The sequence below is a fragment of the Sciurus carolinensis genome, chromosome 6 (assembly GCF_902686445.1).
Source record: "Sciurus carolinensis chromosome 6, mSciCar1.2, whole genome shotgun sequence".
Taxonomy (NCBI): domain Eukaryota; kingdom Metazoa; phylum Chordata; class Mammalia; order Rodentia; family Sciuridae; genus Sciurus; species Sciurus carolinensis.
Genome location: NC_062218.1, coordinates 53640144 through 53655082, shown reverse-complemented (window position 1 = coordinate 53655082; position 14939 = coordinate 53640144). Strand labels below are relative to the sequence as shown.

At 30.8% G+C, this 14939-nt stretch overlaps 1 protein-coding gene across 1 annotated transcript in view; it reads left to right on the top strand.

Moving 5' to 3' along the window:
• Adamts6 (ADAM metallopeptidase with thrombospondin type 1 motif 6) overlaps window positions 1-14939 on the top strand; it is a 293124-nt gene that overhangs the window by 20171 nt on the left and 258014 nt on the right. The window contains exons 5-6 of the mRNA XM_047555805.1: window positions 290-373; window positions 916-1061. Coding sequence (XP_047411761.1) covers window positions 290-373; window positions 916-1061 — 230 coding nt within the window. The remainder of the gene's footprint in view (window positions 1-289; window positions 374-915; window positions 1062-14939) is intronic.

Here is a 14939-nt window from a genome sequence, read left to right as displayed (position 1 = left end):
GTTTTTAATGGATTGTTAAATCTTGTTTAAGAAGTTTTTATAACTTGAAATATCAGCTTACCCTTTAGTTACTGTGATATTGTTCATCTTGAGGAAAAAATATTTCTTGAGGTGGGCTCATGTAAAAATATTTTACCAAGGTATCTTGAATTCTAAGCGATACATCATTGAAAAAATATCTTTTCATTTATACAATGGGCATGATTTTTTTAATCACTTAAAAAGAATCAAACTATGATCCTATGATTTTTGTCTGACTTTGTGTCTTTTCTTATTTTCTGGAGGTCAGGTTGCCAAACTTTACCGTGATTCCAGCCTAGGAAACGTTGTGAACATTATAGTGGCCCGCTTAATTGTTCTCACAGAAGATCAGGTAAGAATGAATTAGTTTTTAAATCTAAAACTCTTAGGCTATGGAATTATTTATTATTAAATAATATGTTTCCTTATTTGTCCTTTTAGGAAGTCATAGTTGATTATGATTTTTAACTCTAAACATTTAATGTTTTAAGCAAATTTTAAATACTTTACAAGAATATACCTCTTAAGTCTTGTGAAAGTTATTTATATATATATATGTATATATACATATGTACATATGTATATATGTGTATTAGCTATGTTTTAGTATAAGGATGAGCATTTGCATGGCATACCTTATAATAATGGTTTTGTTGGTTTTATATGCTGATAGCCTCACATATGTTCACATTATAATTAAACTGAAACTGGAAAGAATGTTCAATAATAAACGAAATGAACTCTAGGTCAGATATTACAGAGATCAAAATTGGCATGAGATTTTTCCTGGAAACCACTGCTTCTAATTATAGTCCCACTTTAGTCTTCAAAAGTTTTAACAACTAACCTTAGTAATTTGTTTGGAACATTTCTGGTATGCATGTTGTATTGCAGCCAAACTTGGAGATAAACCACCATGCAGACAAGTCCCTCGATAGCTTCTGTAAATGGCAGAAATCCATTCTCTCCCACCAAAGTGATGGAAACACCATTCCAGAAAATGGGATTGCCCACCACGATAATGCAGTTCTTATTACTAGGTATGGTTTGTTGCAAGTATTTTTCCTTTGATTATTATTTGTTTGATACTGTAATTATATTTAGTTCTATCTGAAGCCTCATTCAGGTAACGAGGATAGAAAAAAGCAAAATGACTCTTTATTTTTTACTACTGAGAAAGAATGCACTATTACTGTGTTGACATTAAATTAACCAAGTAAGAAACAAGAAAAGATTAAGGTTTGACCTAGAAATTTAATAAATAACTTTCCTTCTACTGATTAAGTCCTACTCATAATGTTTAATTGGAAGCACATATATGATTTATTAATTGAACAAAATACTTACTAAAAGCAAGATTTAAAAGTATAAGAAAATGTCTATTTTAAAAATGTCTATTTAGAAATAGACTTTTGGTTATTAAATAATTAACTATTCTTACCTCCAAGTTTTGTTAATTTGTGTTAATTTATTAGAGGGGAAGAGGATATTGGTAATTATACAATTTACTCATATATTATCTATTTAAATTTTAATCAAGATATATAAAGAAGATGAATTATTACACTATGTATTAAATAGCTTTTCTCTCAAACAAAATTATTAACTTGACAATAACTGAAGGAATTAATATATTGATTTGTAGTTTAAAAAACTGTATTCAAATCTTTTTTATTCTTCAAGCAGTAACTCCGTGAAGTAGATAGTATTATCTTCCTCATGTTAGAAAGGAGAAAACATTCAAAATAGTTAAATATGTTTCTCAAGTTCACTCAGCTAAGTGAAAGAGGACTAAATCTGATGATCTTGTCTTTCTTGACTATCCTATCTTAGTTTATTTCTTTACTTAATTTTTGGAGAATCTGGTTATGTTGCCCAGGCTGGTCTCAAACTTCTGGACTTAAGCCTCATCCTCCTGAGTAGCTGTGACTACAGATGTGCACCACCATGCCTGGCTTTGTTTTAGTTTTTTTATATTCTAATTGTGGTTGGTTAGAAACATTATGCTTAAATAATTTTAAGTGTATCTTTTGACCTTGTGCCAGTATTTAAAAATAAAAGACAAAATAAAGTAACAGTAGCAAACAAGCAAAGGGGAAATACTCTTCTGCCTTGGGCTGAGTGAAATAGCTTTTACCATGTTAATTATTTCTAATAATTTGCAAGGCAGTATGTAACAGATGCATTATCTGTGGTGTACTCATTGAATCTACATTAAGTTCTATGAAGTATAAAGTATATGAAATCAGAATCTTAAACTGAGTAAGATAAGTTACTTCAGTGTAATTTTTAGAAAATATTCTGTTAAGGAACTACAGAATTCAAATTTCTGAGTCTGTTTGTTTGTTTATTTGTTTATTAGTTATCCTTTCATTGACTTCATCTACCTGCATCATAAACCACAAAATTTTGTTCATGTTTGCTGAAAAAACAAATCATATGGTTTCGTGTTCATATGTGTTGACACATCAGTCTGATTAATTCTGCAATTTCTGTGAGTCTTGTGGTCTGGAATGGTCCCAAATATACTTAAGGAATTAAAAATATACTGGGACTTGTGCTAATATGAAAAGCTTTGTGTAAAAAAATGATAGATATGATTAGTGTTAATGAAGTTACTAGAGGAAAACATCTAATATATATAGTTTATAAACTATTACAGATATTTACATGACTTTTTTATATTGTAAAACACTTCACATTTTCATTTTTGTATCTATATATGGATTTTTATCTTTTGCATCAAATGGCAGAAGTTATACCAAGAGTGCATATTTATAAGTATTCAAGTACTGAGTGTGATCTGGGCAGTTAGCCACCCTTTCTTTGCACTGACAACATTCAGCTGTACAGTTTGTTACTCTGAATGTGCCCAGATGTTTTTCTGATTTTTTTGCAGAGCTTTTTCTTGCTTCTGTAAGCTACTTTGAGTGCCTCTTTGATGTTTGGGGTTTTAACATAACATTTTCTCCTTAATTTGTCTCTAATGGTTAGGCTAGTACTAGAAATGATGTTAGGATTTAATAGGGCAGTTCAGAATTTGGATTTTGTATCATTTTAGATTGGCTAATGTAGTAGAGATTAGAAAAATGCCTCTTTGGGGCAATACAGAATATTTCATTTTTTGTTACTAACGTATTAAAGTAGCGTTTAGCCTATTTAACAGTTTATAATAGGGCTACAGAGTGTCTAATCAAAACGAGATGACTATCATCTTTGTTATTTAGATACAGTTATTTTCAGGGAATGGAAGGGAGTTACCAATCCTCGATTCTCTCTTATATATTTTTTATTTGTGAAATTGAGCATGTTTAAGTCATAGTGCTACTTTTAATAAAAATAATTCTGAGAATTCTACAGATGATTTTATATTAATGTTGAAAACTGCTTTGTATGATTCACTTATCAATATTCAGTGTTGTGACCCCTCCCCTTTTATAGGTAAGATCATGATTTATTTTTGCTCAAAATGTCAGTTCAATAGGGAGAATGATATGTTATTATATAGGTGACATAAAGCATTTTTTTGGGAATTCCAGGAGGAAACTGATAATTTATCTCCCAAGGCCAAATTTTACCCCAGGGCCTTAAATATTATCTCCCTTTAGCAAATGATACCTTATTGTTTTATTTTATTGACTTAAATTTGAAACTGTGCTCTGTACAGTTATCAGATAATTCTGATTAGACAGAAAATAAATTTAAAATATTTTTTTTTCTTTTATCAATAATATTTAAGTAACATCAATGAACATGTTAAATTATTTGTGTATACATATACTTTAATGTACATATATATTTTATATGTACACATACATACATAAAAGTATATTTTTATACATAAAATATTTTATACATACATATTTTACATATGATAGTTAACAATAATTAATAATATAAAATATAGTAAAAATCTGTTTTTACCACCCAGATTTAGCAAATCTTTAACATTATGTAGCTTTGTGTTCCTTCCTAAAATGGTATTCACTTACCTTTCTATGGTGTAGTAACTACCTGACCTCTTGGCTCTGAATACCAGAGTTAGTGCTATAATGTGTAAATGTGTGGAAATATAGCAATGCTTCCATATATTGTTATATTCCACAGATTATTTTAAATTATTATACTATATTATATATTTTTTATTTTTTTATACCTTTATTTTGTTTATTTTGTTTTTTATGTGATGCCGAGGTTCTAACCCTGTGCCTCACCAGTGCTAGGCAAATGCACTACCACTGAGCCACAACCCCAACCCAACATTATATTTTAAATAAACATTAATAGTAGAATAATGAAACTGATCTTTCATTTTTGTGATTTTTTAATGTAAAATATCAGTATTAAGAACTTGTATTGATTTTTCCATAGATTAAACTAATAGTTGATAGTATTCACCTAAATCAGCTTGATGTTTTTTAGCTTTTTAACTTTTGCATTTTGAATAATGCAATATAATAATATATAACTAAGTCAAGAAATAATTAACATTTTGTACTTCAAACTCTAGAAACAAAATTTAAAAGGGTAAAGTTAGATAGTACATATACAGTTAAATTACTTGTTAACAAAACTTTCAAGTTATCTTCATTAAACTTTGTATTTTTTTTACTTTTATAAATTATTTTTAATTGGCAAAAATTGTATATATTTATGGTGTATGACATGGTGTTTTGAAATATGTATACATTTGAAATGTCTAAATCAAGCATTAGTTTGACTTGTATTACCTTTCATACTTCATTTAAGTTTTGTACCAACAAGTTGCAAATTAACAGATGCTTAGGAATAAAAACTGGCAATTTGACATAATATTTAAGTTATTTTTATTTCCCTACAAAGTCAGGAAATAAGATTAAAGTCACCATAAGTTTAAAGTCAAGCCAATTTCTAAATTTATTTTGTGATTAAATGTTCAAGAAATCCATACATAGTCTGAAATTCAGTATGAATTTAGTGACATAGATTATACTGGCATCTGTGATTAGTAATTCACATGAAGATACTAGTGCATACATTCCTTAGCTTTAAGGAATTAGTACATAATCATTTATATACTTAGGGTAGGAATTAGAGGCTCAATACTATTTTTGGCACCACCTTTATTAAAATCTAATTCAGAAACCACACATTTACTTATTTAAAATATAATTCACTGTTTTTAGTATATCCACAGGGTTATGCAATCACCACTCTAATTAATTTTAGAATATTCTCTCTCTCCTAAAGGATGCCGCTTATTCCTACCCTCTCCTTTACTCCAAGCAGGACAATTTCTAATCTAAGTTTCTGTCTGTATATTTGTCTTTTCTGGACCTTTCATATAAACAGAATCATATAATATATGATTTTTTGTGTGTGACTTACTTCTTTTACTTTCCCAAACATTTTCAAGGTTCATCAGTGTTGTACTGATGAACAACAGTACTGCTTTTTTATTGTCATTTTTGCAGTGCTGGAAATTGAATCCAGGCCTTACAAATCCTAGGCAGGAGCTCTACCACTGAGCTATATCCCCCTCCCTGCTTTCCTCTTATTAGCCTAAATTTTCAAAAATTGAAGGTACCTAACTTTTAAGAATGCCTTTGTTTATGGGCTATTTTTGGTTATTGTACTTGAATGATTTTTCATTAGTGAAAACATAGGACTTATAAATACATCTTAAAATATGATGTAAAAATTACACACGAAGTCAAAATAATTTGGTCTTTAATTAAAGTGGGCATATTTATCCTCTTAAGAGGTCATGACTATTTACTTTGGTATTGCTGGATTATAAAGGAATTAGAATTTCCAAAGTAAGTCAACCAATGTTTTTAGATAGGCCTTTGAAAATAGCTATAAAAATGGTTTCTTGGTAGAACTTGGCTTGTAATGTATAGATTTAAACAAGTTTTCTTAGTTTTTAAAGAAAGTGTCTATTGGAATTATATATGGGTTTCATGATTATATATAAGAGCAGATAGAAGAGAGATTAAATGTGGTACATTAACATTTATTTGGTATTCACTAAGAATTTTTTAAATCCTTAAGGAAATGCCAGTCAAATAAATATTTTATGAAGTATTAGTAAGCATTTAAGAATGTGTTATTACCCACTACTAAAAAAAAAAGTTAGGTTTATAGGCAGTGTAGAAAATATGAATGCAGAGTGTGGACAAGTTGACTGTGGTATTTGGACATTTTGAATCATTCGTTATTATCTTACCACTCTGTTCCCAAGATTTCTACCCATCCCCACTGCCCAAAACCCTCTTCTTCCTTCTTCAGTTTCTTTTCCTTTTCCCCCTGTCTTGTTTGTTTCTTATTCAAAAGTTTTATCTAGATCCACTTTCCTTTCCATTCTAGGACTATGACAATTTCCTGTGGTGACTGGGACATTCTTGTTGTTATATATTTTATAGTGCTTGGGATTGAACCCCAGCCTTGTATAAGGGAGGCAAATACTATATCACAGAGTCATACCCTAGCCCATAATTGGGGCACTTTTAAGAGTGAAAGTGGAGCAGACCTGGAGAATAGGCACAAACCAGGACCTGCAAAACAGAATATGGTCACCCCAGGCATTACCTATGTTTATGAAACTTTAACTAAAAATGGAAATAAGATACTTTTTCTATCAGTGCCTGAGGTAGACTAAGTTCATGAAGTTTAGTGAATTGTTTTTATACATACCCTGACAAAAAAACAGTGCCTTACTTGTAGTGATTGTCTTAAAGTAAAGAAGAATGTAATTATAATCAACATTTAACTTAAAGAAGTAGTAACTTTAGTACTTCTGTTGGTTTTATGAATGTAATAATGTAGGCATATAAACAAGTGCTTATTATGTGCCAGATTCTTAAGAGCTTTATAGATACTTAATCATGCTTGAAATAGGTACTGTTTTTGGCATTTTATAGATGAGGAAACTGAGGCACAAGAAAGTTAAATGATTGGCAAGGTTATACAGTAATTAGTAAAACCAAGATTTAAGCCAAACCAGGTATTATAGCTACAGAGTCCTTTTAGGAGGAAGCAAAAATTGTTCAATAAAAAATTATGTGAGGGTCTTTAATAGTATTGGTACCTGTCATAGACTGACTTCTAGGATAACCCCAAAGATCTCCACTTCCTGGTATTTGTGACCTTATATAAGCCCTTCTCTTTGAGTGTGGGCTACACCTAGTGAATTGACATTTGAACAATAGTCTTCCTGATCAATTACAAGGTCTATCTCTTCATTTATTTATGTCTTCTTTAATTTCTCTTAGTAGTGTTTTGTGGTTTTCAGTATTTTTACATGTTTGGTCATATTTTTTATGTTATTGTGAATGATATTATTTCTAAAATTTCATTTAAAATTGTAACTGGTATAGAAAATACAATTGATTTTTATAAATTTATTTTATATTCTATAATCTTGCTAAATTAATGTATTAGTTTTAGTAGTTTTAAAAATAAATTCCATTGGATTTTCTACAAAGATGATCATATTTTCTGAAAATAAAGACAACTTCATGAATGAATTTTATTTATTTTTCCTGTCTTATTGTTCTAGCTAAAAGATCTAATACGATGTTTAATAAAATGAGAATTGACATCTTTATCTTGTCCCTGATCTTAGTGGGGAAAGCATTCTTTTTCATCATTAGCTGTGAATTTTGTTTAATGTCATTTATAAAGTTGAGTAAATTTACTTCTATTCCTATTTCGTTGAGATTATCAAAAATGGATATCGGATATTGTCAAATGTCTTTTTTGTATCACTTAACAGTAATGATCTTCTTTTTAAAGTTTACTAATATAGTGAGTTATGTTGATTGCTTTAGATTGGTAAACCAACTCTGCATTCCTGGGATAAACCCAATTTGATCATGATGTATTATTCTTTTAATATATTTAGATTTAATTTGCCAATTTTTTTAACATTTGTGTTTATGAGGAATATTGTTATGTGGTTTTCTTATATCTTTAATTTTGGTATTGGGTATTGTTGACAGTGCAAAATTAGGGAACATTTTCAACTTTTCAGGTATCTAGAAGTTTGTGTATGATTGGGATTATTTCTTTCTCAAATAGTTTGTAGAATTCACCAGTGAAACTGAAACTGTCTGAATTAGGAATTTTCTTTGTGGGATGAATTTTAAACTATCAGTTAAAGCTGTTTAATAGATACAGGGCTCTTTAGATTATTATTTGTTGTTGTTGGTTTGTTTCTTTTCTTGTGGTTCGGGAGCTCCAACCCTAGACCCTGGGTTTGTTAAACTGCTAATAAGGAAGTGTTCTATCAAAGAGTTATACCCCAGCCCTAGGATATCTTCTTCAGTGAGCTTTGATAATTTGAGTCTTTCAAGGATGTATTTGTTTCTTCTAAGAGGTGGAATAAATTGGCATAATTGCTCTTAATATCTATGGAATGTATAATAACATCACTTTTCTTTCTTGTACTAATAATTTTTATCTTCTCTCTCCTCCCTCTAGTCACTCTGAGTAGAGGTTTCAATGATCATATCAAGTTTTGTCTGTGACTTTTTGTCTTGCTTTTCTGTTTTCTATTTCATTGAGTTTTTGCTATGATTTCTACTTGATTCAGATTTAATTTGCTCTTGTTTTGTGTTTTCTTATGGTGTGAGCTGTGGTTATTGATTTAAGACCTTCCTGTTTTTCTTACATAAGTGTTTCTAACACAGATGTTTAATGTTATAAAAATTTCCCATAAATATATCTTAATTACATCTTACGCATTTGGTTATGTTGTATTTTCACTTCAGTTCAAAATACTTTCCAATTTCCACTTAGATTATTTCTTTTTGACCCACTATTTAGAATTGTGTTATTTACTTTCAAATATTTGAGACTTTCTCCCCAGAGCTCATTATTATTTCTAATTTATTTCCACTGTGGTTAGAGAATGGACTTTGTATAATGAATGCTTCTTAGTTTATTTAGGCTTGTTTTATGGTCTAGAATATGTTCTTTCTTACTAAACCTTCCAGGTATACTTGAAAAGAATGTGCATTCTGCTGTTTTTGGATGTAATGATCTGTATGTCAGTTTAATTTGGGTGACCATGGTGTATAATCCTTCTTTACCTTTATTGATTTGAAAATTTTGATTATGATGGATGTTTGAAGTTTCAAGTTTAGGATTGTTGAGTTCCTAAAAACTGATTTAATCAAACTCTGAAATTTCAGCCCATTAATTTTTCAGCATATATTTTTGTTAAGCCCCCTTCTCTTCCTTTGATGATTCCAAATGCACATATGTTTGACTGCTTAAAGGCGGTTCCCTGATGCTCTGTTTATTATTTTTTACATTCCCTCTTCTCTATGTCTTTCATTATGGGAAGTTCCTGTTTTTTGTGTCTTCAAGTTCATTTCTTTTCTGTAATATCAATCTATCCTGAGTCTCATCTGATTTATTTTTTTCAGTTAATTTTTCATCTCTAGTAGTAGGATAATTTTTTGCATCTCTGGCAGTTTAATTTTTTGCATCCACATCTCTGTGTAGGCTTTACAACATATATATGTGTTTTAAAATACTTATCTGCTAATTTTATTATCTGCATCAATTGTAACTTAGTTTCGTTTAACTAAGTTATTGCTTTCTTATGTGCTATATTCTCCTGCTTCTTTGCATAGTTGGCAGTTTTTGATTGAATACTGGACATTGTGTTGTTTTACCCTCTTGTATTTCTATAAATATTCTTGAGCTTTTCTTCTGGGATGTACTATTTGGAAACTGATTCTTCTGTATCTTTCTTTTAAAATTTGTTATGTGGAAGGAATAGTGCTTGCTCAGTGTAGGGCTAATATTTCTACCAAACTCAGGCAAGTTCATGAAATTTTCCATTTGGGCTGGTGATAAAAGTATCATATGTAATGCTGTGTATATGCTAGGCATTGTTATCTCTCCTTCTTTTGAGTGATTCTTTCTCTTGCCTTCCATACTTCTCTCACATTCATGAGCTAATCAAGGAAACCTTCTGTAAGACACCAGAATTATCTGTTTGAATAGCTGTTTCTGTTCCTGTACTCAGTCCTGTAAATTCTAATTGTCTTGGTTTTTCATATTTTCTGCTATCTCTTCAACTCAAAGATCATTGAGCTCTGCCTTACTATCCTCTCTGTGTCATAGCTTCAAAATTCTCAAGATAGTAAGCTGGGATAATCATAGGACTCACTTAGTTACTTTCCCTTTTCTCAGGGATCATTATCCTTTTTTTTTCTTTCCTGAAGTCTTTTGTATTGCATACTGATGTTTCATATAATTTGTCTATTTTAAATATGGTTTCAAGAATGAGGATAAATTCCATCCCTTCCATCTTGGCTGGAAGCAGATGACCCAGGCAGACTTTTTAAAAATTCTGCCTACTATTTGAGAATAATTGTCAATATCATTACCTTTTACCCCTAAATACTTCAGTTTATATTTTCTAAAAACAAGGACATTCTCTTATATAACCATATTACAATTGTCAATATCCAGATGCTTAATATTGATATATATTATAGTAGTGTTTAATCTATAGTTCATATTTGAATTTTATTAATTGTCTTAACAGTATCCTTTAAGACAATTTTATTAATTATCTTAACAACTCTTTTCCCCACAGGCAAGTGATCTAGGATCACACAGTGCATTTATTTGTCTTGTGTTGTTCAAAAGTCTTTTTATATTTTATTTTTTATTCGTTCCTTTTATATGACAATAGGATTCATTTTGACATAATTATAAAAGCATGGAATATAATTTGTTCTAATTTAGTCCTTCCCCTCCTTCCTCCCCCCGTTACCTTCCCCCTACTCTACTGATCCTTCTGTTATAATTTTTTAAAAATTATCATCATGATGTACATGATGATGAGATTCATTATGGTACATTCATATACGTATATAGGAAAGTTAGGTCAGAGTCATTCCACTGTCTTTCTCTATTCCATTCCTCTTCTTTTCCCTTCATTCCCCTTTGTCTAATCCACTGATCTTTCTTGATTTCTTTTTACCTCCCCCTTATTTTGGTTTAGTTTCCACATCTCAGAGAAAACATTGGACCTTTGACCAAAAGTCTTTTTTTTTTTAAGTCTAAAATAGTTCCTCAGTCTTTCTTTAGCTTCTTTTGACATTTTAAGGGAATGCATGACAATATTTTATGAGTGTAACTTAATTTGGGTTTTTCTGATGTTTCTTCAGTATCAGATTCAGTTTATATATATTTTGCAGGGAGAACACTAAAGTGATATTATATTATTTTGAATGCATTATATCATGATGCATATGATATTGGTTTTTCCAAATATTGGCAATGTTAACTTTGATCATTTGGTTAAGATAATGTGTGACATTTTCCTCCTTTGTATTTTTCCTTTTAAAATTCCTAATTAATTTTTTGGAAAGTTATGTTGACACTGTAAGTAGTTTGTTTTAAATCAAACTTCTGCCTTCTAATTTTGACATCCATTGATGATTCTCCTCTGTCATTCCTTCAGTGTTTGTTAGTTGTCTGTCATTCTATATAAAGAAGAGATTTAATCTTTTTCTCTTTCTTTAAATAGAGATTCACCTTTTTAAAAATACAGATTTGGGGATTTCTTTTGATGACTCTCTACTTTCTAGGATTTCTCTTAAGTACCTGTTCTCTAACTCTTCAAACCAGCAATACTGTAGATTTCTATAATATTTTCTTAATCAGTTGGTAAATTTTCAGAAATGCTTGAGTTAGAATAAAAAGTAATGAAAATTTTCCTTAACTTTTCATTCCCTAGGGGAATGGAGGTGGGTCTTTAATTTTTTTTTTTTGAGTAATCTTTTATTAGACGATGTCTCAGAAGGCAGCAGCTTAAAATCAGACAATCAGTAATCCCCACTAAATACAAATTTCAGGTAAACCTGCCTTTCAAAATAAAATCAGACCCTTGCAATAGAATTGCGCAGTTTTTTTTCTTGTACAAAAACAGTTAATACCACTTTGTAAAATGCATATAAAAATACAATATGTATATAAAAAAAGACTCACTCCAGAATAATACCCAGCAGCAGCTTATAAAAACACAAGCTATTAAGGTGAGACATCAAGCTATTAAGGTGAGACATCAGTAACCTACTCCCCACCTGTCCTCCCAAGACAATTCCAGAAGTGAGTTGGCTCCTGAAAATCCCACTCCAGGTCGAATGGCTAGTTCCAAAACTTCCACTGGGGTTCTGAGGCAAGGAAGAAAACTCAGAAAGAAACCATTGTAGACAGTAGATTTGGAAGTAGCAGCTGGTTTTATAGAGCCTCAAATAGTGCTTTCCTTCTCCCTTTCCCCATTTCTAAACTCAGAGCCAGAAGGTACCTGCTATCCTGGGCAGCAGAGGGGCTGGGCCTTCTTCCAGGACAGTCTTGGGGGTTCCTGTGCTTGCCCACATGAAATCTGCTGGGTTTGGTGACTTTCCCAGTTGGAGGCTGCACCTGGATTCTACTTGGAGCTTCAGAGTCCAGCGGGGGCAAAATCCATTTATCATTGACTAAACAGAGCTCCTGCAGGTGCTTTTAAGATCTACCAGGAAGTAAGTCTACCTTCTGGAGCACTGGATGAGGGACCTTTGAGTCTTTTTTTTTTTTTTTTTAATATTTTTTTTAGATTCTGATAGACCTTTATTTTATTCATTTACTTACATGTGGTTCTGAGAATTGAACCCAGTGCCTCACACATGCTAGACAAGTGCTCTACCACTGAGCTACAATCCCAATCTAGCCTTCAATTCTTAATGTTAGTATTATTTAAATTTAAGATTTTCTTTTTGGAGTTAAATTCAGTGGGAATTTAAAGAGTTCACATAAGTCAGTCCATAAGCAAAAATATGATACTAAAAAGTTGTATATTACATGTCAAATTTCAACTAGTGGTTGATTCGTACCTATTTAATAAGAGTATTATGTAGGTGAGATATTTTCTGAAGAATTTGATAACTTCATTTGTTGCTCAGCTTTATTTTAGTAACATTTTTGAGTTTAGTATTATAAGCTTATATTTTATTTTAACTATAAAAAGATTGTCTGCTTTAAGGTCAGTTGTTTAGTAAAAATTGAATAATTAGTAAAATAAAAATTGTACTTTTTGAACATTTAAAGTACAAAGAAGTGATAAAGGAATACTGAAATAAATTAAGCAAGAAGAAAAACAGGTTGTTTGTAGTAATAATATATTGTTTCATTAATATATTTATCGTATTTCTAGTATGTAGAAGACATTTCTTAGGTGTATCTGTGTGAACTAGATGAATAAATTCCCCATTTTCCTGGAACTTGAATTCCAACATTTGGAGGTAGGAATGAATAAGCAAACAAACCAACCAGATAATTTCAGAATTATTTGAGCTATTGAAGTTAGAGAAACTTCAGTATAGAGACAAAAAAAAGAGACAATATTTTTTTCCTTTAGTTTTGGTTAGTGAAGGCAATCTCTAGGTGTGGTTTAGTGGTACATATTCTTTTCTTTAGCTATCTCCAATGCGTGCCAGCTAGCCTGCAAATCTATGCCAAATAAGCCTGCAACCTAAGTAAAACAAGGTTAGTGCTCTACAAACAAAACCTCAAGTTTTAGAATAGGAAGGAGATGAAGGAGGGAGTGAAATGAAGCAGATTGCCACCCCTTAATCTTGTACTGAAATTCCAGAATTACCATCTTAGTTGGCACCTTATAAGTTTTGTTTATTTGATAATTTATTTCTATTGAATCCCTATGAATAATAAGTGATAATAAAATATTTTCAAATGTGTATATGTTCTGAGTAAAAATCGTATTAAGTGAAGGAAAGAAGTTAACATGAGGTTAATTAACTGGATTCCAAAGTACTTTTGTATCTGCAGCACTGTCTGAGGAATAAGATGACCTCATCAGTAAACAAAAGTATTTGAAAATGTGATAACAGGTATTTCTTGTGTGGGAAATTGATACACCTATAGTCTTCTCATGCTGTCCATTAAAATATATAAGTATGATATGGAAATAATTCTTTTATACTGAACATTGGTGAGGTCTCTTGTGAAATATTTTATTTCATTTTGAAAATTGGCTTGAGGTAAACAACAAAATGAGTAAAGCCTGGAGAAATAGGTTTTATGTCAAAAGGCTAATCCAGCTAGGCTTCTTTATTAACTTTGGAGAAAAGAAAATTGAGTTAGTTATAAAGAGTATTCAAATAGTCAACTTTTTTATTTTGGTAGGTCTGACGACTGTGCCCACGTGGTAGGTAAGAGTAGGGATATTCCACTGGGCTATAGCCTCAAACCAGGAATGTGTTTTAAATATTGAGTAAATATCTTTTTTTTTTCTTTTTCTTTTTTCTTTTATTCTTTGGTAGCAGGGATTGAATCTAGGGGCGCTTGACCATTGAGCCACATCCTCAGACCTTTTTTATATTTTATTTAGAGACAAGGTCTTGAAAAGTTGCTTAGGGACTCACAAAGTTGCTGAGGGTGACTTTCAACTTGCAATTCTCCTGTCTCAGCCTCTGGAGCTGCTGAGATTACAGGCATATACTGAGTAAATATTCTTGTCCTTCAATAACATTATCGAAGGGGTAATGTTTACATTATAGTAAGGAAATCTTAATTTGAATAATAAAAATATTTTCTTGATTGGGAAGTTTGATACATTGCTAATAAAGATAGTACTGTTCCCATTTGGAAAACTTTTTTAGATAAAGGGAATGCAGCTAACTTTCTCAAGGGATTTGATTGAGAGCCTGCGTTGAGATGGAGCCATTTACGCATTTCAAGGTTTGTTCCAACTATAGATTTCCATCCTAAGGTAAAATAATGTACCTCTTGAAGTAATGTCACAAGTTGTACTTTAAAACATTCCAAATAGATGAAAGTATAGAAAAATATGATATCCCTGTGGATATAGCAAGTGTAAATCTTTTATTATCTTTATTTTGAATTTTTTGAAA